This window comes from Dermacentor albipictus, unplaced genomic scaffold, assembly GCF_038994185.2.
Source record: "Dermacentor albipictus isolate Rhodes 1998 colony unplaced genomic scaffold, USDA_Dalb.pri_finalv2 scaffold_28, whole genome shotgun sequence".
Classification (NCBI taxonomy): Eukaryota; Metazoa; Arthropoda; class Arachnida; order Ixodida; family Ixodidae; genus Dermacentor; species Dermacentor albipictus.
Genome location: NW_027225582.1, coordinates 3,468,298 through 3,492,572, shown reverse-complemented (window position 1 = coordinate 3,492,572; position 24,275 = coordinate 3,468,298). Strand labels below are relative to the sequence as shown.

Here is a 24,275-nt window from a genome sequence, read left to right as displayed (position 1 = left end):
AATCCCGGCCACGGCGGCCGCATTTCGATGGGGGCGAAATGCGAAAACACCCGTGTACTTAGATTTAGGTGCACGTTAAAGAACCCCAGGTGGTCGAAATTTCCGGAGTCCTCCACTACGGCGTGCCTCATAATCAGAAAGTGGTTTTGGCACGTAAAACCCCTAATAGAATAGAATGTAATTAGTTTTGTATAGTGGATAAATTGCTATGGTTTCTCTTGCAAACGATGTCCGCCTTGGCATATAATTCCTCTGTAGTGACGTAATTACGAAAGTGCTCAAAGTAATGGGTTTCGTTGTCAAAACGTTGGCAATATGCACGAGTTTACACCTTGTTATATCTGATTGGCCTTGAGGGGCGAAATGTGGCGTACGAAGAGCAAGAATTATACACGAAATGCTGAAGTTCCATATTAAACGGGCTTTTGCGTGTGTTGCAAATTGCAGAAAGCCCAAGGACGCCACAGCGGTAGCCATACCGGTGATCCTGCTGTTCATGATTCCATCGAAGCCCTGGGAGGGTGCGAAAAGTCCTTCATTGCTGCCTTGGGAAATGGTCCAAGCCAAGCTGCCGTGGAGCGTTATTTTACTGATTGGCAGCGGGTTTGCCATCGCCGAAGGCATGAGGGTAAGAATTTCGCAATTGGCCAGATGTGCTGCACGGAACGCTATTTTGACGCCTACGCTGCCGCCCACTGATGACATTGCGTTTTAGTAATGCGACGGCGAGTTTCACTTTTTGAAATGTGCACTGATAAGACTGCTTTCGGTGTTAATCGTGTTAGAAAAAAAAATCACAGTACCATTCTTTGGTAACTCCTCAGTATTTAGAATACGTACAGCTGAATAAAGATTCATCTTACCGTATTACGTGTCTAATACAAAGAAAATCTGTCTTTACTTTTGAAGTTTCTTGAACAATGACAGTTGTAAGCGCTGTACTGAGATGAAAACCGTATTGCGAAGACTTCTGGCAAATATTCGCGACTAACGGAGTTCCATGATTTACATATATTATACAGAATGCATATTCCTAAGGGTCGTCATACCACACAGAGAAAAGTGGTAGCTCTCGCATCCATCAATGCGTGATAAACAGGCCTGGGGTGCGGCCTGATCCCGGCGATCAGAAGCGGTATCGCACTCCCTCACCAGAGCAGGATTGGCCACCCTGGTGCAGTACTTGGCCACAAGCTCCTATATGAAATGGGAGAGGCCTTTGCCCTGTAGTGGGCGTAGCCAGGCTGACTATGATGATGATGATGATGATACATCCAAGAACTGTTTACTTCGACAGTGAAGATGTCCTCGGACGTCTGTCCTAGCGTACTCTCACAGCGAATTTAATTTTATTAAGCTGCGCTGTTCTGTGCGCCCTGGTAAGATTGATGCTGACGAGACGGTGACATGTGAATTTGCCTGCGTTCCCGTGGTATGGCAGTGACGATACGCTTATGCGATGCCCCACGCACACTGAATGCACTACCCACGTAAGGATTTAGGGATATTTCTTTTTCTTTGTTTTTGTTTTGTATCATGCGTAGCTGCCTAACATATCGACGAACTAAGATATTGCGGTGGTTGAACCGGGCGACTAAAGCTGACTGCCTAACTTGAACAGCGCAGAACCAGCACGGGGACGGAAACAACACGGGACGCGCTCTTTTTACGCTGTTTACGTTTAATACGGATTACGAACTAACCCACCCAGCTACCTTACTGAAGACAGCTGCTGAATCATTCTGAATCCTGGATCTCTGGTAGTCACGTGTTTCAAGCTGCAACAAACGGGGTGCTATAACCTCAAGCTATTCGAATCCGCTTCTATTCATCCGCTTCTATTTCTCTACTCCCATTAGCCCTTCACAATTGGTCAAACACTTTCGTGTCATGCCCACATCGCGTGTCTGTCACGCGACATCCTGAAAACTACGAAGAGGGTTTTGTGATAGAGCGTGGCACAGCGGTTGCGCAAGATTAGACCCAAGGGATAAAAATAGAAAAACACCACCCAAGCACTCTGCATTCATGGTTAAACAGCGAAACTGAAACGTGCGGCCCCGGTGTTTATCATGGCGTTAATCCCGATGGTTCATTAAACGACGGCTTGGTAAGATGCCGGATCCTCGGTACGCAGTTGCTGCTTGCGCTCAGCTGCGCGAGTATGTTCTCGTGCCCGGGCTGCAACATCGGCATGATGTAGACGAGCTCGTTCCCGGTTCTACTCGCGGCGTTGCTAATCGAAAGCTGCCCGCTCCTCAGTAGAACGTATGATGCGTTGCAAACCCATTTTGGAACCGGAGAGAAACCACTGCGCGTGCGCTCGGCTGCAACGGAGAGCAACGACGTAACCACTGGCGCAGACAATCACTCGCCTCGCTTTCTGTTCGTGTTTTTTTCTGCGCATGCGCATGGGTTTGCGCCGAAGGAGTTTTCGACGTACAGGCGACACAGGAGCGGACGGGCGAATCCGCTAACCGTGGAGACCTTTTCATCGGGCGAAGAGAAAAGGGCGCGCGGCGAGCCTTTCGTCCTCTCTTGCTTGTGCGATCCGGTGCAGCGCTGCTTGAAAGTATTGCTTTCGCGTGCTGTCGAATGATTTGCAGATGTTTTAGCTCATACTTTGTGAAATATATTAGATGTCCGTTTATATAAGGTCGTCAGGGAAGCCTTTCACCCGCCGTGGTTAACCAGTAACCATGGTGTTGGGCTGCTGAGCATGGAGGTCATGGGATCGAATCCCTGCCACGGCGGCCGCATATCGATAGGGGCGATATGCGAAAACGCCCGTGTACTTAGATATAGGTGCAGGTTAAAGTACCCCAGGTGGTCGAAATTTCTGGAGCCTCCCACTATGGCGTGCCTCATATTCAGAAAGTGGTTTTGGCAGGTAAAATCCCATAATTTAATTTTTAATTTAGGGAAGCCTTTCAGTGCATCGGTAACAACAGTACGCGGAAATATCTCTTGGGGGCGCGAACATGTGGCGCGCATTATTAGCCGTGGTGTACGTATGTGTTTTGAACTATTTTGCATTTATAGGTTTTAATTCAACGGAGAGCTCCGGTGTCTCTGTATTATAACCAGCATGAAATGGTAAGTCTGCTCACTATCTGATCGCTTGGCGTAGGGAGTAAAACATAAGAGTGCATGCTCGTGTACGGCCAACCTAAGGCAACCAGGAAACATCTAAGCGGTAGGCGCTATCAAATATTTCATATACACCGGCATCGTTCTCACGCGTTTCAAGTCTAGTAAGCTTCAAATCACTACATGTCTACGCTAGCCTCCTGCATGAGCCCTATGGCGCTGCTCAGCACAGCGATCACTGCGGTTGGTGAACCAGCATAATACATATACATATACAGCATGATACACGTGCTTCGTCATTGCCCTTTTGCACTGTAAAGCCAAAATATATGAGAGGGATCGCATAAAAAGAATGCGAAGGCTATTTATGAGGAAAATTTTCCGTAATAAGTATAAGCGCTTAGTAGAGAACGAACGAACACAACAGAAACAAAAATTCGGTTATCATCTTCTTTCTTGAAAAAGAAGGAGAACACGGGCTGACTCAGCAATACGAGTTCGCATAGTCACGCCGTACAACGGTTATAAATCTTTAAACGTTGATGCAGTATGCTTGGACCATGCAGTATATAGAACAAAGATATCTGTAATCCAGAACCTACTATGTTAGCTGCTTAGGACGCTCGCGCAGTTCGTAAACGGTCGATTTGCTGGACAAGCTTAATTCACACTGTAAGGTATGCTGATATTACTACCCAAAACGAATTTATTCATGGTTGGAAACCTCATCCACCGAACCAAGTAGTCGTGCAATGTAATCTGAAGCTGACAGTTCGAACGCTTGTCAAAGAATAACAGTACTGCTCCTATCGTAGCAAAATGGTACCCACGCTGTTACGATAGTCGCGTATGTTTCATTGCTACTAAACCGCAGCTTAGAACTGGAGCATAATACTGCAATAAGGTCACATCAGTGAATGGAACATTCAGAAATACACAATTTATTTCCGAGGCTGACTGTAGGCTCAAATATGCTCCCACACATTGCGCTGCGTGCTCCATCCGCCTCAACGCCAGCAGAAAGTCCGGCCATATGTCACTGATCTCGGGGCCGTGCGGATGTTGGGAGAGATGGAGTCGGGAGATGCAGGCGAGCACAGCAAACCGATTTTAATTTACCCAAACTCGAAATGGAAAAGTCAAAACTCAATGGGCAAAAAATAAAACTCCACACTTGCATAGCGAAAACAATGTCCTTATTTATCCTCGCTTACGCGCGTCCTTCGCACGTTTCGCGCAACAGTCTGGCAACCCTAGCCTATGGCTGCACGCTAACAAAAAGGAACGCTCTTACGAAGTTCGGTTGTCGAACGTGTCTCCGAGTCCGATGTGCGTCAGCTCTTGGTCCCAGTCGGTGCTCCTGCCGACTTCGGAAGCTTTGTTGTCTTGGTATCGACCGACTAGCTCCTTCGTCTCGGATCTCGGTGCCCCAAACTATGTCGGTGACGCTGCACTCCGGCCTCCCTGATTAGGCCTAACGCCGGACTCCGCCGCTACTTCTCCGAGTGCCGACTAGACGCCCCGGGGACTACCGTTCGTGCTGGTCTGCCTCTGAAGGGGGACCCAATTCTTGGAGTGCCTGGCACCACCGTGAGAGGGTGCAGCAGGTCCAAGGAACCTCATTCGAACGTCGCCCAGGTCGATGGCCGCACCCTGGATCGCCAGCGTCACGGGCATGCCCGAACCTCCATGGCTCCCGTCGCCAGTGCGATGCTGACGCTCCAATCTTCTTGGCCCAGAGCCACGTCGATAATCCCAGCTTAGCGCCACTTCCCTCCCGATCGCACCTCGGGTCAAACGCCTCGAAGGCTCGTGTTCCTTCGGAGCGATCGGCGCATATCGTCCTCTTCTTTTCTTTTGGTGCCCCATGCCTTTTACATATAACACCATACCGACTTAAACCACTTCAGTACGTCTGACAGAACCGTTTAGCGCGTAGAAGACGCCACGTCATGCTAAATATACCGAACGAGCACGAAAACAAACTTCAGAAACTACCGCCGAGCGAATATATACCTGCCATAAAAGTCGGAGCGCTCGCCCAAGCCAGCATGCCGACTGCCCATAGATGGCGCCACTGCGCAGCAATATAGTGGCGCCCATGAAAAAACGTTCTATATATCTTCGCTGTAATAATTCTTTCCAATTCTACGCCTTTTTTGCCCTTAGCCCCCCGCTATTGGCAAAAATCGTGTGTCTGCGCCAAGTTCGCCTGTTTGTCACGCGACGTCCCAAACCCGTGAGAACTCACCACGTCAAAGGGACGTGTACGCAGTAAAGATGCGTTAATATACCAAATAAAACTGCAATATTTTCAGCATACCCAGAGATGCCCACGTTTCAGAAAGGAATTGAAGATGACTGCCTGCCGATCGATCTAGCATTGCCTAATCGAAGCTGCCGGGGAACATGCGTTTCTTTATTTGCAATAAATATTTGGGTGGGAGCATTAAATTATCGAGCGATTTCGGCCCCACGTATACGCCATCTCTTTGTCAACTTTTCTTAGCTGAAGATCCATTTCAGAAGCAATTTCCCTACCCGGTGCATATCGCCGCGATTTTCGACCAGCCCCCGCAGCTTAAGCACGCGGAAATTGACCAATCGCCGACACCCGCACTACTCCCCTCCACCGCTTATCGGCTGTCACTGAACCAACTCGGCTCCACCGGCACCCTATTCATTTACGCGGGCTTTCTTGCCAGCCATTCAGGCAAGAAAAGCCTGTAAAGGTAGGCAACGTTATTCACTTTGAAAGCAAACGGAAGTGTCGTCCAATAAGTGAAGAGAGCGTTTCACTGGGCTGTTGAATTAACGCTGTGGGTCACCGGCCGTTGCTTGCGTCAGCGTTTACGCAAATTTGATGTCAGGCGGTTGGAATAAAATGGAAATGAAATAATTTTACCTTATGGGGGGCCCATGCTTGGCAACATGTTGAAACTTGAGCTTGTCATTGTGTGTGTTTTCTTTAACGCGATGTCTTCGAATATAATGTCTTCTTTTGGTTCTAGCTCTAAAGAAGGTCGCAAGAGGGGCACCTTTAAATTGTTGACTTGAGTGCAAAGTTGGTGTAGGTGTATTTGTCAGAGAAGGTGCAGTCATTTGGGAAATGTAATATTTACAGCTGACCCTGCTATTTCATTCAGTGTCGGCATCTTAAGCAAACCAGGAGTGAGCCCGCAGACGTTTCAGTTCAGTTTCAGTTTATTATTGGCTCATAACAATTTGTTTCATAAGATGGTATACAGACAAGGGTCCCAAAGTCAGAGACTGCACCGGGACCCTTAGGTTAGAAGTTATATAAAAAATAAAGCGGAATACAGAGCAGAGAAACAAATTATGAAATAAGCAAAATATAACCAAGAAACTGAGTGACGACACACAAAAAACACAAAAGGAAGAGGAAAGGTACACACTCAGTGGTAATTACACAGCTTCTAAATAGCAAAATAACATTGTAGGAAATGAATCAGAGAGCAAATAATTCTTGAGTTCGTATTTAAAACAGTACAATGTAGATGACAACTTAATGGCATATGGAAGACTGTCCCAAAGTTTAGGCGCGCAAAAAGAGGAAGCCATCTTTCCGTAATTAGTATGACATAAAGCAACAAGAAATTTCCTTGTGCTGCAAACTTTGTGGTATAGGGATTAAAAAGGAGATCAGAATCAACGAGTTTGTAAGAAACTTGTTGGGTTAGTAATTTGAAAAATAATATTGCTAAATGATAGTTAAACAAATCAGTAACTTGAAGAATGCGGTTCGTACGTAGTTGTGAAGAAGCGACTATGCCTTGTTGCGTGCATTGTTGTGGCAATGAGAATTTCAAAACGTGGCGTTTAAATTGATGACGATTTATTTCCCGTACATTGCAACTCCTCTGTTCTAGCGCTCTGTAGCTTCAAGTGCCTTCCAGTGTCTAAGAAAGTCACCTTTAAATTGCGGGAGAGGCTTGGAACTGTCAGGTGAAGGCTTATTTAAGCATAATGTGAACGGCAGTTACTTCAATGGTATTCGGCACAGGATGGAATCCCGGTGCGGCGGCCGCATTTCTGTGTGGGTGAATTGCAAGAGTACCTGTGCACCCACCTTATTATCATATCGTTGTTTTGGCGCGTAAGACCTCGGACTCTCGGCGGGCATGGTTTACTATAGCTCAACAAATCGTTTACCGTCGCGCCAAGCGAGCAGCTATAGATTGTGAGGCACGTTTCGCTTGGCACATTGTCCGTTCACCGGAATTGGGTATAGATGAATTGTGTGGTTATGTTAATGTCAAAACAATTATTGCTTCAGCTTACTTTAGCGTGAGGAATGAGAAGGAAATTCTGTAGTTTTTTTTATTCTACCCCTTATATATAATTTGAGAAAAATAATATTTTTGAAGAGGTCGCGGCCTAAGCGATATTTCCAGGCAGTCCCTTCAAAACTGCCCCTTTTCCCTCGTATCGCTTTTTAAACATCTCCAGGTTTCTGGGCTGCCGGAACTCTTGGGCCAGAAACTCGCCACCTTGGGCCACATGCCTCCCGTGCCACTCATGATCTGCCTCAGTATCGTCTCTTCTTTTATGTCTGAACTGGTCAGCAACTCGGCAACGTGTACCGTTATCCTGCCAGTTTTTGATGAATTGGTAAGTTAACAGTTATGGAGCATCGCTGTGGTTTCTGTTACGGCGCAATGCAAATTTCGCAAGCTAAATCGAAATGGAGTTTACGCTGGCACACGAAAAAAGAAAAAAAAAGAAACGGGATTATAATGTGCAGGGAAAATTACACAGCGAAGTAATTGCTCACGTAATATCTCGAACCCCTCACGTAAAAATTTAGGTTTGCATAAAGACAACGATAATTCAGTATTCTCTGCAATTATCATAAGATGATACTCAAGCATATCAGAAAAAGTTTTACTCTTTGAGGTTTATCTTATGTATCCTCCAGTGATAGTCGAGATCAATCTTGCGTGCGCTTCTTTTCCTAGGACTGAGCGGTTGCTATTTTAACGCGATAGCGTTAAGGAGCTCGTGTCGCAGAAAAGCCGGTGTCGTCGGCGTCGGGTGTCGGCGTCGGCGGCGTTGACCGTGAGCGATAAATCACGGCAGGCGCTTCATAAATAAAAAGCAACTTCCAAGATTGGCCCGGCGGGAATCGAACCCAGGTCTCCGGAGTGTGAGACGGAGACGCTACCACTCAGCCACGAGTTCGATGCTTCCAAGCGGTGCAAACGCGCCTCTAGTGAATGCGGTGTTGCCTTCGAAACCAGCCGTGGAAAGTTATACTGCGGTGTATATCGGTAATTATGAACATGTAACGTACAGAAGTCACAATTACACGAGTTGCGAAGTGCGTTTCCGCTGCATTTCTTTTGCGCTTTCCGCACACGCAGAGCCATCTTGCGGCAAACACAGAAGACCCCCTCCTCTCAATGTACGGCGCTGCCCCGACAGGAGGCGCGCCGCGCGCGCATTGGGACCGCTGCCAGGCGCGTCGCGGGACTCCCTCTCCCCTGACGACGCTTCGCCGGGCTCCCGGTTTAGATTACTATCTATCTCTCTGCCCGTGCCGATCACGACGTTTGGCTGGCGTAGATCGTTTCCCCTCCGAGACACCGAGTTCTTTGGTTCGTTTCGTTCGCTCAGGCGCACGTTTCGTTGTCGCGCCGAACGCTGCGTTGCTCGACGTTCACCGCGTGATAGGTGGGCGCTAAGTCCGATGCGGGGCGCATCGTAAGTGATTGCTGTGCCGTAGCGCATTGTCTTATACCCCTTGGCGGGTCGACGGGAACGCTGTCGCGTCCCACTCTTGAAGGCGAAGCTTAAGCGTCCTCCAATTTTTCCTCTCAGGAACGCTATGTCGTATTCATACGCTCACTCCATTCTTGACCTTCAGGGAAACTACCGGGAGGGTAGTGCTAAAGAAATTAATGCACGCCAGATGCATCCCGATTATTGTTGTGGGATAAAATGAGCCCCAAAGGGTGCTGAATTTTTTTAGAGTAAACATCGTAAACGTACTTCGTGACAGTTTAGGGTGGTTATTACGAAAAATAAAAAAAACTGGAGTGCCTAGCCACTGACTTCGGCGTGAGAAACACGCCGTATGCAGAAAGAAAATTCAGTAACAAGGTATCACCTGTCTGAAGCTGCGAACACTTTCATTGAAATTATGCTCTCTGGATTTTTTTTTGTGTGTGTGTTTTCCACTAGGCCAAGGATCTGCATGTGAACCCGCTGCTGTTCTTGATTCCGGCAACCATTGCTAGCAACTACGCCTTTTTACTTCCCGTGGGAACGCCGGCGAACGCCATGGTGTACGAGCAGGGTCGGCTCACTTTGATGGAAATGGTAAGTTAATATCAGAAAACACGGACCGATGCTTTCGTATTATTACGCGACTATCTTAATCACTGCTGTTCGGACATAGGGAAGCTGCAGCCGTGGCTCGACTATTCGGACATGCGAGAGAACACACTTGACCATCGCACCATTTGTCGCAGCCAATGAGCTTTCAATGTTTCAGAGTGTCGGTGTACTTAGGGATGGATAGCGGACTGACTTGTTGGTATCGCGTTATGTACAAGATACTGGAAACAGTGCAGGGTTTCTATCATGTTTCGGACCATGTTTTTACTTACATTCTGCATAGTTAGGAAGACAGCCTAATGAAAGCCAACCTTTGCAGCCCACAAGGGCGTATTAAATCTCAACTTCGGCTGCTATCAAGTACAACTGCATTTACTGTAGACGCATGCTTAGGTCGGTCTGCACTCAGGTTTATTTCTGCTTCACAGATAGTGCGAGTGATACTGTAGAGAAGCACCACTGGACACAGACATAGGAAAGCACACGATGTCTGCCAACCGGGAAAACCGGAAATTCTCAGGGATTTTGAATAGTTTGGAGATACTGAGGGAAAACTCATGAAATTTCTGCTTCTATAAGGGAAAATGAGCAGTAAGTTTATTCCAAGGGAACGAAAGTCGCGGTAATGCTGGCTCGAGTAACAGAGAGGAATCGTACCGAATCCTCTTTGACGCCGTGTCGTCCACCGGAGGAGTTGCCAGGGTACCATCAATGACCGACCTTCCAGACGCCCGATAGTTCGTACGGCTTCGCGGCCCCGCCACGTCTCCCATAGAGTCAATGTATGAGAACGCCTGAAATTTTAGACGTGAGAACCCTTCGCCGCCCGATTTTCCTGACTTTTTGCCGTGACCACCAGTCCGAAACGGCAATAAAGAAAGTCACCATCATCGCCGCCATTTTTATTGCCTTCCTGCCTCCGAACCAGCGCTCTTGCACGCATATCTGCAGGCAGCCGTAGCCACCACGATGGCAACGCTAGGCCTAGCTACTTCGACGTTCGCTGTTAAGCTTCTTGCCATTCTGTGTCGGGTTTTTCATTGAAAAATTCGCCACTGTCAGCAGTGGCACCGACTCCGCCTTTGTGGTCCTCGCGATTTGCTTCGAAGTTTGGAAAGCATGGCGCGTTGTTTAATGCTGGTTCTTGAAAGTCAGCTTTGCCTCGCTAGATTATTGTTACGTGGTGAAGCATACGCAAACGTATTGCGATGAAGCATAACAAGAGTGGGTAGGGGCAACAGTCATCACAATCAATCATCAATCAATCATCACGATGAATTGTCAACACAGTATGTATAAGGAAAATTATACACGCGCGCACCCGCCACCACCTCTCACACTATGAGTACGGATATGCCCAATGAGTGTACTGGCAGGCCTTCAGAGCTTTTTTGAGTGTGCCCGTGGTGATTTGAATCCTTAAAGGGCCCCTCACCAGGTCTGGCCACATTGAGCTGACAAGGGCCGCGCCTACTATGCTCGCTAACGATCGTGTCTGCCATGTATTACATCGCAACGCGCCGCGGGAAGAGCTGACATTTCAAATCGAAGACCGTCAGCACTTCTCCTTGCGGGCGCCGCGCTGCCAGCCGGAGAGTCGACGTATGTCGCACAAGTACGCCTACGCATATCGCACTGCTGCGACTTCGCTCGTACTGACACGTGATTTCGAAATTTATTTAAAGCAACATCTGTTGTTCGTGTAACCTGTTGCTTCAATAGATGAAAATAAGCTTCGAGAAATAATAATTTCGCACCGCCACAAGAGAGATGTAATTCCGTTTTGTCTGCTTGTTCACACGTCGTGCAGTCGCACGCGCAGGTAACAAAAGTTTGTCATTTCCTGCCATGTTCCGTCGCGCGATCATGCTCTATGATTCGCTTGTGTCTGCGTCAGACAGTGCCTCGGTATTCGCGTAGCACTGGCTTATACCGCTGGTCAGGTGTTCTCGTTCACATCTTGCAAAATCATGTGCTGCGCGAAAGGAGACGAACGCAAGAGCTTGCGCGCGACGCCGTCAGCGAAACAGCGCCTCGTGGCAAAAAAGCGAGAGAAAAAAACTGAAGGCAGGACCCGTGACGTATGCGTCACGTGATCCTCGAGCTCCGGTTCGGGAGAACGCAGCCAAGGAATTTCACTTGCGGAGGCTAGATGAGGAAAGAGGAGAGAGTGCCTCTCTAGGCAGTGGCCCTCGCCTCCTGAAATCATGGGTTCGCGGCACTGATATATTTCTCCTCGGCCGTTAAATAACCAACTTGAAAAATTATTCCGGCAGAACGCTCCTTAGAAGGCACGCAACAACTTCCAGCTTATAACCGAACTTTGCTGTGTGGCCTGGTGTGGGGCCCTTTAATGACAGTAAAAGACATGCATTATTTTTTTTTAGACTGCCCGATTTTCGGACGTTCGCGCGCCCCTAGTGAGTCTAAAAAATTGGACGTCGACTGTATAACTCACCAAAAATAAGGCTTCAAATGGTCTACGGGTCGAACGCGTGGCGAAAGGAGGACGAGAACAGAAGCGACTTAGGCATACAGTATTGAACGGAAGTGTGCCACCGCTTCTTTGAAGGAGCTTGAGCTCAAAAAGGAAAGTTTTGGCTGATGCCTAGATACACGTGTCCTTCCTGCAAACAAAAGTAAACTCTTTAAGGCAATGAAACACAACACTGAGGCGTTTTGCGCGGGCTGAGAGTATGTCCGGACAGTTGAGTTTGACTTACGAACTGTTGAGAGAGAATATCACTTGTGAGAATGTTCAGAGGAGGAAGACGACGACGAGGACGGAGGGCGGACACGCTCCGCATCGGCTCCGCACACAGACCTGTTCAGCGGTCAGCGAACCCGCCGTGAAACTCCACTGCCCACCTCAATCAGCGCAGCAAGGTGAGAGCTTCCCGAAGACCCCACATTTTTGGAGATCCGACGCTCTCCGGCTGAGCCGACAGCCTTCCTTTCTGGCCGCGGCGCAGCCGCCGCACTAGGCCTCGCGCGGCCACTTCCTAGACTCCAGCATGCAGGTCACAGTGTCCGCAGAGGACTTGAGCACGTCCGAATACAACACCCGGGACTGGAAGCATGTCCTGTCCATGCACGCGTCCCGACGGAACACGACCGGAGCCTCCAAATCGTCGGCATGGGGCCGCCGCAGAACGCAAACGCCACGACGCCATCGCCGCCCGCGTTCCAGCCTCGCCAAGAACAGCTGCGCGCTGCGAGAGCAGCAGCGTTCAAACATCGCCAACTCGTGCCGTTGCCTGCCGACGCTTACGAAATTGTCTACAGATCACAGGGAGGGCTCGCGCTTGCTACTCGCCACAATCATGCAAGCAGCGCAGCTACAAGGCCAACAAGACATCCAGATCCGAGTACATCCCACAGACAACACGTGCACCATCGCCACCACGTGCCAAGTGACGGCCCTCTAACTCGTCAATCTCAAGAAAATTACACTTCGCGACCAGAAATATGCTATCACAGCCTACATCGCCCCACCAGCCGGGGCGGTGCGCGGAGTGATCACGAACGCATTTTGCGATGAAACCCCCAGCGAGGTCATCGCAGACCTTCAGGCCTGAAATTCCGAAGTCCCCATCATTGATGCCCGACGTATGGGGAAAACACGCTCTATCCTTATCACCTTCGCCTACGGACCAATTCCGAGGAAAATCATTTACGGCGGCGGTGTCCACCTATGCACGGTCTACCGGGGACACATCGACGCCTGTGCGAACTGCAGAAAACCAGAGCACCGAGCAGATGTATCTACCCTGCCCCGCTCCCACCGATGCCCAAGATGTGGCGAAACTCATGAAAGGGTGGACCCCCCAACCTGCACTCCACAATGCATTCTCTGTGGTGGAGGACACCTGACCAGAACAAGTGGATGCAAAGGAAATCGAAGAAGTCCTACTACATGCCAGCCGCGGTCCACTCAAAAGAAGACAGAACATCGTGAACACCGTCGATCCAGTTCCAGCCCGCGTCGACGCTCCGGCAGCACAGCTTCTCGCCCTTCGGACGCTCGACATCTCACATGGGCCGACCTGGCCGCCGGAAGACATACACCCTCCCCCCCCCCCCCCCCGTTCACCCAGCCTCCCGAAGCGCTACAACAGGAACGGAAGCTCCGGGCCCTCAGGGAAGAGGTAAGTCGCCTTGCTTCCCTCGTCCATACCCAAACCCCGACACAATCAGGCCTCCCTAACTCCACTCGTCCCCCCGAGACGGAATCTCCCACCTCACCTCCCACGAAAAGACAGCGAACGACACAGGGAATACCACACCCTCAGTTGACAGACATAGATGCCAAACTCGCAGCGCTTGAGGCTGAATTCGATCGTAAACCACAAGAGCTCGAAACACGCCTCGAGGCTAAACTCACTCACCTCGTAGAAACCCTCACGGAGAAATGAGAGCAACGCGTGGATGTTATGCTTAACAAGATGTTCGAAAACATAGAACACCCCTTTACCCAAATGCGCCCTTCCATACCCTCGCAACCCACCCTTCAGCCTACACAATTCATCCCTCCTAACCAACACATTCCAATGGACACGCAACTAACCCCACTCTCCGACCCCCCCCCCCCCCACGCTCCCGTATGGCGGCGCGGGAAAATAATAGCCTACAGATTCTAACTTGGAATTGCCATGGCTTTCGCGGCAAGCGTGCACCTCTGCAGCTTTTACTTCCCACACTCACTGCTCAGCCCCAAATACATTTACTCCAAGACGCTGCACATGGCGCAACACTTCCCAGCTACACCTCGGTACATTCGGACGCCACAGACAAACCCAGAGCGTCCACACTCATACAACGTAGGATCACTCACAGGGTACACCATATCGCTTCAGATACGCCCTGCGTGATCACTGAAATCATACACCATAAACACACGTTACCATCCATATTTATTGTCAACATTTATCACCTCCCATCACACCCGATGGCGTCTCTAGAGTCCCTACTTCGATCGGTCCACCGGCTGGCAGGAAAGCACCCCCTGTTAGTCGGCGGAGACATACAGTCAACATACAGACTGGGGATACAAAACAACAACACACCGACGTTGCAGGCTCTGGCTGCTCCTCCAGAACCTCCACCTCACCGTACACAACTTCCTGACGCCCACTCGGATCGGCAAAAGCGTCAGTATGGACACCAGCCCGTACCTGGTGCTGACCCACTCTCTCCGCGGCGTCGCCTGGACCAGAACACAGTACACACTAGGCAGTGATCATTACATTATCACGTCACTGTCCCATACAAACAACCCCGTCACACTTACATGACACACAAACTCATAAACTGGGACTCTGTCCATACCGCTCGGACGGCCCGCTCTGATACTCCTATTTCCGATATCGACACCTGGGTGAAATCAATCCAAGATGACGTCCAACGCAACACAAAAATCATTGAAACCCCTAAGAAACCCCTACATTAGACATTCGACTCGCCCACCTCTGGGAGGCCTATCACAGCCTCCTAGAACGGTGGAAGAGGAATAAGCTAAACAGGACACTTAAAAAGCGGCTGGCCGCGCTGCAAACCCAAATCCAACAACATTCTGAGGAGCTCTGCCGGTCCAACTGGGGCCAGATATGCGACGGCATTGCTGGGAACCTGTCCACCAAGCGGGCCTGGAAACTCCTCCGCCACCTTATAGATCCAATGCAGGCAAAAACAGCAACACAACACCATGTAACAAGACTCATCCACGCACACACAGACAACCCTGACAGCCTTATAGACACATTTCAAAAAACCTACACTTCCACAGGCACACCGACTCGCTTGCCTCCCTATACAGGGCAGCCCAACCCCACACTCGACAGGGACATAACGGAGACGGAAGTCAGAGCGGCCCTCCTGACTCTCCGTACCAGCTCCGAACCTGGCGCCGACCAGGTAACCAAATCCATGCTTCGTAATCTGGAGGATGAATCCATCACACAGATTGCGGACTACTTCAACCAGTGTTGGAGGGAGGGCACCCTCCCCCAGTCCTGCGCATGCGAAGGTCATTATCATACCCAAACCCAACAAACCACTTCCACTCCAAAACCTTCGCGCGATCTCGCTAACCTCATGTCTCGGAAAGTTTTTCAAGCATGTAGTATTATCGAGATTCACACAACACATGGCGGAAAACGACCTTTACCCTCACAGCATGGTGGACTTCTGCCCCCCTTTATTCGCGCAGGATGCCATGCTACAACTTACGCACGACATTTTCGACCCCCTTATCCCGGGGCACACAAAGGCAGTCTTGGCTTTGGACCTCTCCAAAGCCTTTGGCCCCGTAGAACACCAAGCGAGCATGACTGCCCTCTCGCCACTGAATGTAGGTGCACGTACGTACACCTACATTCAAGAATTCCTGACCAACCGCACGGCTGAGATACACTTTGGTTCACTCACCTCCCTCTCTTTTACTTTACGGATTGTTGGCACTCAACAAGGGTCCGTTCTGTCCCCCTTTCTATTTAATATCACCTTAATCCCCCTGGCTCAACAATTGGCAATCATACCCCATCTCAAACACACCCTCTATGCCGACGACATCACGCTGTGGACTACCCACGGCAGTGATGGTGGCATAGAGGACACTCTCCAGTCTGCAGCCACCCTGACCCAAAATTGTGCTGCCAGTATCGGTCTTTCTTGCTCCCCAGAAAAATCCGAACTACTACTCATCAGACCTCGTAATCGTTGCTCCCCATGCTCCCCCATCACGATCGAGCTGGACGGACGCCCAGTGCCGGAGGTTGAAACCCTCCGCATACTGGGACTCCATATCCAGAATGATGGCAAAAACACCACCACCCTGAAGAAACTCAAGCAGATTGCAGGTGCGATTTCACACCTCATTCGCCGGGTTTCCGCCCACCACAGAGGCATGAAGGAGCGCGACCTATGTCGCCTTCTCCATGCCTTCGTCCTCAGCCGTGTGCTTTACACAACCCCACATTTACACTTATCTCGACACGATACTAATGCCCTAGATGCCTTAATACGCAAGGCGTACAAAGTAGCGCTAAAACTACCCCTTAACACACCCACAGACCGACTACTCGGCCTGGGCATCCACAACACTATCGGATAACTTGTAGAAGCCCATCGACAGGCGCAATGCATTCGCCTGACGCAGACATCCACTGGGCGGCACATCCTGGACTCCCTCGGGATCCGGATACTGGCCAACAAACCTACACTACTCGCTACCCCACGCCACATCCACCGGGACCCCCTTATTAGGCCACTCCCGAGGAACATGCACCCACAACATCACGAGGAGTGCCGCCGAGCTCGAGCTAAGGCGCTCCATCGCTATTACGGTCCCGAACGGGACGCCGTATGGGTGGACGCCGCATGCATGGGAGAGCAAGCGATTGCCACCGTGGTAGACTCCTCTCCCCACTCATCACACTACCCCTCCCCCCACACACTTCCCCAGAAGCTACAGAGGAAGCTGCGATTGCCATTGCCATCACCCATACGGAAGCCCGGTACATAATAACAGATTCAAAAACAGCTATACTAAACTTTGTACGAGGCCGAGTCCATGCGCCCGCTTTTTGCATACTGGACTCGCCCGTTGCACCTCCATCCCGCCATGTGGAGCTGATATGGGTGCCTGCGCACTCCAGGAATCCCGGAAACGAGGCTGCCACCCTTTTAGCCCGAGGTTCTATTAACCGGGCTCAGGTGGCTTCCGATCCGGAATTCACGAAGGAGCGCATGCACTCTTTCAGCGATCTGACGCAGGCTTATAGAGCCGCACTTCAGATCTACCCCCACCTCACCCATCCCTAGACAACAGACATGCGACAATTTGGAGGTGACTGCAGACCCACACACTCCCCTCCCCTGTCACCCTATCCCTTTACCATCCCTCTTTCCCCACCCCTGCCTGTGCCCTCTGTCCCGAACCGTTCGCATCCGCCATCCACATCCTCTCGCTTTGCCCGGCGGGCCCTCCCCCGCGGGGCCTGGAGCACCTGCCATCGTGGGAGGACTGGGAGACCGTGCTCCGCTCTTAGGACCCGGCAACGCAGAGCATCGCGACCTGCCGGGCTGCCAGTGTTATGGACCTAGGGAACATAAAGACTTGAGTGGTGCACGGTCGTGCGGGGGCCCAGGGGCCTGCGTGCCCCGAACACCTTTGTTTGATTAAAGTTTTTAACAACAACAACAATGTTCCGGCCTCATACGAATGAGCTTGCTATCAGTTGCTAAAAATAGCTCATGTTCGAAAATATTTGCTGCTGTAGGCATCTCCTTTTTATTCGTATTTTAGAATGTTCGACTCGATTAGCAATGAATTTTACGATTTCTGTAAACATATTTTATTCGGTATTCATTTTACAAACACCGCCCCTCTGTTCCTTTTTGAATAAAATTAAGAATAGTCATTACTATTAAAACTGGATTAACTCGTTTTTTAAAGTTTTTTAACATGCTTACTTAGAGAGTGGCTGCATCGGGCGACATGGTAGCAACGCATCTTGAAATAAAACAAGGTTCTGTGTCACTCATGGAATTTTGCAAGAGCACTCATTGAAAACTTGATAATGTCAACTAGGTAGACACGCTGAAAACATCGAGATATGAGATATTGAATGCGAATAGCACATCAATGGATAACAAACTGTTGAGGCATTTGTGGTAATTACATTGCGGATGAGGCCGACCGCGATCTGCCCGCGATTATACCCAAATATAGCGATGCTAATGTCTACAACCGATGCAGCTACTGTGTTCATTTCGACATTTCGACTAAAAGAGCCCGATCTTATATACTGGTAAAGTGGAGGTCGACAGAACTCACTCGTCTCCATATTACAAATCAGTTTCGTAGAAGCCGCCAAAGTGGAGGAAAATACATAAGAAGTAGAAATTATCAAATTCGAAGCATTCCCAAATAGCTATTCCGTCGACGTCGAAATGGTCCACAGCTCTACGTGCGGCAAATTTGGCTGGGCAACTGTGCCTCCACTACAGTGAGACGAGAAAAAAAATTTTACCGCGATAGACAGACTGAACAATGGCCGCTTGTGAGAAGAAAGAATTCTTGGAGACTTCTCTATATCTTCGCCAATATAGAAGACGTCGAATGCGTTGCTGCGTTTATTGCGCACATGCGGACTGAGTGACCGGCTTTAAGAGATGTCGTGGGCTACATCGCATGTATGTGCATTCGTTTTCGTTTTTCTTTTATTTTATATCGCCTATCCTTTTATCACATAAATACTCCCCCTTTACTCCCTTTTCCGCAGCGCTTGATAGCCAGTAGGTCTACAGGCTGGCTAAGCTCGCTATCTTCTTCGTCCTCCTCGAGCTTCAGTCAGTCGAACGGGTTTTTTATTGCTGTTATCTCTGATTAGGCGTGGAAGTACGTGGTTTGTGGTGGTATACCTATGCCCATTTCATTCGCGCTCCAATCGACGATCTATGCAGCACGGGCACTTACGGAATCGGAAGCGTTGCTACGGGAAGAATGTTCGGTTCTGGTCAAGGTGGTCCATGGCTTTGAATCTTTGTATACTGTGAGAATGGGACGAAAAGTGTCCTTACAATGTGCGGCCGCTTGTTCACTTTGCAGCTGCTACCCGGATTCCTGGCCAAAACAATCACCATGGCGGTCACCGTTCTACTGACGTGCGTGCTTGGCGACCCGATCTTCGGCATGTTCCAAGAGGCTCAGTGGGCATCGCATGCCATCGTGGGCAACTACAGCACCTTTAACGCAGACCTAAGCTAGCGGTTTCGTAGAACCGTAAACGCAAACGCCTCATACGAGAAAAGTGAAAGCCATTAAATGGGTCCTGTAAACTCATTATTACTGAAACCTAAACACGACAGTAAAACAGAACCAAATAGCTGGTGACCCGCTGTATCACCTTGCCGTGTGTTTGTCCTTTAGATACAACATTGGCGTACTACCAAAACCTTACATTGCTACTCTTGGTCTCTTCTAAAATTTTTCACAGCCGATAAGCCACCTTCTCGCATGTGTGGTGGTACGATTCCACTTGTCAGCTCATTTTTGTTAGATACGGCCTTGAATAGCAGATATATTACGCCCTGCGCAGGAGCTGTTTAAGCAAGCAAGCGCATTGCTCCTCCCCCCCCCCCCTGTTTTTGTTGCGCGTAATCCTTATAAAATATTTTAGATTGCTGTTCGATCAAGCCTGCCTAGTGTAGCGTTTACCTTGAATTGCTAACTTACTTGCACCACGAACGAAAGGCGTAAGTGGCAGTTTGCGCATGATAGGTGACAATACTTTACCCGCATGTTCAGGCAGGGATTTAGGCAAGAAGTGTTTGTGATTTGACGTTGACCCTGATTTCGGTAATGTTACTGCGGAAGAGAGTGAAAATAGCATGGAGTTGAAACGCTTCGTATACCTGGTGATGTGGAAAAAAGAAACATAAGAATGCTTTCCGTCAGCGGCGCTCAGGCTGGAGTGGGATTAGAGTTACTGTATATGCTAGCATATACAGTAACTCTAAGTGGGATCTGGAAGCTCTACACGTACAGTCGACCAAAAAAGTTTACGGACCATGGGGTCTCAGAAAATGCTAAATATACGAGCTGCCTTTAAAAGTAGCCAGTAAAACCGTACATCACAATATTGTTCGTATATACCAGTAAATGCTGGCAATGGGTATACCAGGCTGCATTTGGAGGCTGCAGAGATATTCCGCTTTTTGTCAAGTCTCTTGGTCCGTAAACTTTTTTGGTCGACTGTACATGACGCGGCACATGGTAAAAGGCAACAAGCAATCTCGAAGCGTGGCCGTTTTCAGCGGCATTTATAGGCGTATCAAAGATCACCTTATTACCTCTGCATATGCTAGTCATACTCGCACACCGTTCCAAACAAAGCTGAGAAAGTACGGGAGGCTATATGCGGGAACGTCAAGTGGAGAGCGGTTGAATGGTAACTATATCCAAAAGCTTAAAGTAATCGTACGGAAGATGCAGTATTTTTTTAATGACTTAGCTTTGGCATGCATTTGTGTAATCTACACGAAGTATACGTGATGTTGTGTTGGCAGTGAGGGTGCAAGAATTAGTTTAAAAATCGGCTTTTTTCTATACTCCAATGGCACAACAAAGTTGTGCGGTGCCTATCCATACTTGAAAAGCACTGGAAGTGCATGGTACCTCACAGCATTATTGCAAAGCTGGAACTCCTTTGTCAATTGCACGATCTTGACAGAAAGGCGAATTCATGTTCCATACTGCGCCAAAGACAAAAATGTGGAGAGGATTGTGCCATGAGCAGGGAGCGAATTCTATGTAAAAAAAAGGGGGGGGGGGGGAACAGCTGTTCACATGCTGCACACCTAGCCAACGTGCCTCCCACATGAATTTTTGCGCTCATAACAGCGGACTTTTCAGCGCTTCCTGCAAGTGGCTGGCGCATGCACGGACACTTGGGAGGTTGTAATTAGAATGTACTTCATTAAATGTTGAGTTCGTCAAATGGCATCGTCGGCCCATCCTCACACGCTTTGAGTCGCACATACTTTACAGCATACAGTACACGGCGACGTCGTTATCGCCCCTGGAATTAATCTGGAACATCACGGCTACTGCGATGGCAGAAATGCGCCTACAGTGTCCATATAATTGCTATTGTGGTAAAAACAGATTGGAATTGCTAGAAGTTTCACCAGCCCGGAGTTGGTCGCGGCTCTCTGCGTCTGCAGTGACATATCGTGAACTAGAAGCTGTGTGACCGCGTTGATTGCGCCACATGATTTAATAACATTGCATTTATCAGCTTTGGCACGGGAATGTGTAGTTAGATCATAGTGCCACCAATGCTCTTGCCTTTATGCAGAAAAACATGCACAATGCTGCCTCTTTACATACTGTAATGTTGTTTTCGTGTTGGTCTTTATTATACCTATGTGCTTTCGAAGTGCCCTGTAGATTCCATTATTCCACCAAAATTGATATTGGCCTGCTCCAAACTGCATCAAAATGAATATTTTCTGCCCCAAATTGATCCAAAATACAATTTTGTCTGCTCCAGACTGCTCTAACACGCAATGTTACTTGCTCCAAGAATTGCTGAAAAATAATTTGGGCAGTTTCACCTGTGACATTGCCACACTACATTACTAGTAAACCTTGAAACATAAGCTGGGGTATTTTTAAGAAGTTTTAATACATACACATTAGTTAGAAATCAACACTAAACTTGTGGTTTATAGTTTGTAATAAATGAGGCCATGACTGTGGCCAACTCCTAAATTGGCCTCAGCAGCCGTTGCAGGGCGTCTGCCTGCCACTCCATTGCGTCGGCCAGCCTGCTAACCTGGTCGTTGAGCGCCTGTAGCTCAGCAGTTTGCTGCAATGAAAATCTTTCATCAGCAATGCTTCTACGCATGTTACTGTGAAAGGCAGAGTTTTGCTGAACATGCAGTCGTCTTCGACGACAAAGCACATGGCCATGCAATTCCACTAGCACCGACACATTCATCCAAACTTGGGCTCTTTCGTACACATCCGCCTAACAAACGTGCTGCCACGTTCTGACTTGCTGTCATTAAATCTTGCGAAAATGTAACGGACAGAACGAGGCTACTACTTTCACTCTACCAGCATGCAGCAGCACTCGTTCAGCCTCGCTTCTAATGAAATGTACTGCCGCCATCACGACAAGAATATGTGAGGATAACTGGTAATGTGAAGCAGCACTGGATGCAATTGCACTGGGATCACAAGAGTATGGTTGGGTCAAAGCCAGGCATGCGAAACGTGTAGACAATCTAATGAACCATTAGTGGCGTTGTCACTTGAACCATGTATTGTAAGTGAACATGGCTAGCCTTCACAGGCACAAAACTGTGCTTTTTGCACAGGCGGCAATTCGCATGTGATTAATTTGTCAATTACGGCCCAGCCTGGACAGGCTAATGCAGCGTTTTCATAGCGTCTCGGCGACTGATCATCTGGCATGGTGCAGGTGTGACTTGACAGGCATGCAAGTCTGGCCTGTGCCTCTGGGTCAGCAGAATGACAGCTGGTTTCACATACTGCAGAAATGGACTGCACGCCTAGTAGTAGGTTGGGCGCAACCTTGCTCTTGTATAGATTTCATCCAGTGCTGTTTCGCCATGGTGACGTTGCCCAATGATGTTTGCATCCGCATTTGGGTGAAGTGTCGCAATGGCAGCACATCACGTCAACTTGCTAGTGCTTGCCTAATGTGACTCCTACTTGCATCTGTGCACTCTCAATCTCGGTACTGCTTGCATCACTGCAAGGACGTACCAACGTATTGTTGTCTGAGGGGGAAATGTTGGGTAGGCACTGCAACATGTCTGATTGTTAGATACATAGACAAGTGAACAATGCAATCTATGTAATGTCGACCTCATGACGCAGGACATATGCAAGCCTGTTCTGCGAATCAAAGCTTTCGTAGCTTCGTTTGGCTGCTCTGTACTACCCACCTTTTACCTGTAGGTTTTGGTGCAACTATTTCTGCTACTGCGCTATAGCTCTCGATCCACAATTAAAATGGAATGCATGTTCCTGTGCTAGCCAAGTTCTCTGCGAAACCTGCAAGCATGTATTGCATTGATAGTCACATGTCGTTGTAATGGACTTATTCATTAACAGTGTGCGGTTTGTAATGATTCGCATATGTTACTATTTGCACCGTCACTGCTTTGTAACTCACATGTTTGTTTGTATTGATATTGTTGGTGCTATTCATTTGCCTTACTAGCAACGCGCTCGGGTGTCTCGTTTCATAAAAACTACAGCTGTACCTCACATTGTCATGTGCTGGTCGTCCGTCTCTCTTGTTATGTAGCATTGCCGGTTTTTTTTTCAGTTCTTGTCAACGCCATGTTAGTAAAACTTTCTGATGCAATCATATGTCGCTCCATGCTGATTTCTGTCATCATAATTGGCATAAATCTTTTAAATGTGCTGTGTGCTGCTACGGACACATGTGCCGTCACAAATAACATAATAAAAAGATGAAGTGCTACAAAGCAATCGACAATGGCTGCTTGACCTTATGAACTCTCACATGAGATTCAGATATTGCCAGATGTGTGGTTACAGCACAGTTATAGCGGCCGTTATAGATTAATGAAAAGCATGCTTGGGTACAGATGTTCAGCGATATACATGGCATCTTGACGCATTTACGAGCAGAGCAAACTTTTTTGAGAACATTTGAAACGAGACACAGTATAACTGCGTTGGTACATTTCTCAGGGGCCACTGACAACAGAATGCTTGACCCGGGAAATGTTCACAGAGTGCATATACAAGCAGGACTGCATGGTCAGAGTGCAAGACCCAGGAAAACGCTGCAAGCAGGCAAACATCACTGAAATGTCACATGTACAATACATGTTAGGTCACCACCACAGAATGACAAATGTGCAGTGTAAAACAATGCAATGTTACCACACTTAAGCGTGTGCCTATCTTGTCACGATTGGTATGCAACGAATGCACTCAATTTCAAAGTAACATTGTGATATGTAGGGTTGCTTATGCACACACTGGTATGCAACTAACAGCTAGTTAAAACAGTTTTGTATTGTTCCACTTGCACATCTTGCATTTTCTGTCAAACGTATGTATGTTTTCTAAATGAATGTGCCAGTAATAACGCTTCAATGTTTGGAAGCACAACCACTATAAAGACTGCTGTTGTCACAGGCATGATGTGGCCCCTGACACCAGGAGAAAGTATCTCGCATTTTGGCCGTTGCAAGTGCAACATTGCTATTCATAACGAAAGGTTCTCAGCCATGCCAAAGGGGGTCATGGG

General features: G+C 48.6%; 1 protein-coding gene across 1 annotated transcript in view; it reads left to right on the top strand.

Annotated features, from left to right (window-relative positions):
• Nucleotides 1-19,219, top strand: part of LOC139052625 (solute carrier family 13 member 1-like) — a 38,869-nt gene extending 19,650 nt beyond the window's left edge. Inside the window, exons 3-6 of the mRNA XM_070529698.1 lie at nucleotides 448-628; nucleotides 7,561-7,722; nucleotides 9,295-9,432; nucleotides 19,061-19,219. Of these exons, the coding sequence (XP_070385799.1) occupies nucleotides 448-628; nucleotides 7,561-7,722; nucleotides 9,295-9,432; nucleotides 19,061-19,219 (640 nt within the window). The remainder of the gene's footprint in view (nucleotides 1-447; nucleotides 629-7,560; nucleotides 7,723-9,294; nucleotides 9,433-19,060) is intronic.
• Nucleotides 19,220-24,275: the final 5,056 nt, after the last annotated feature.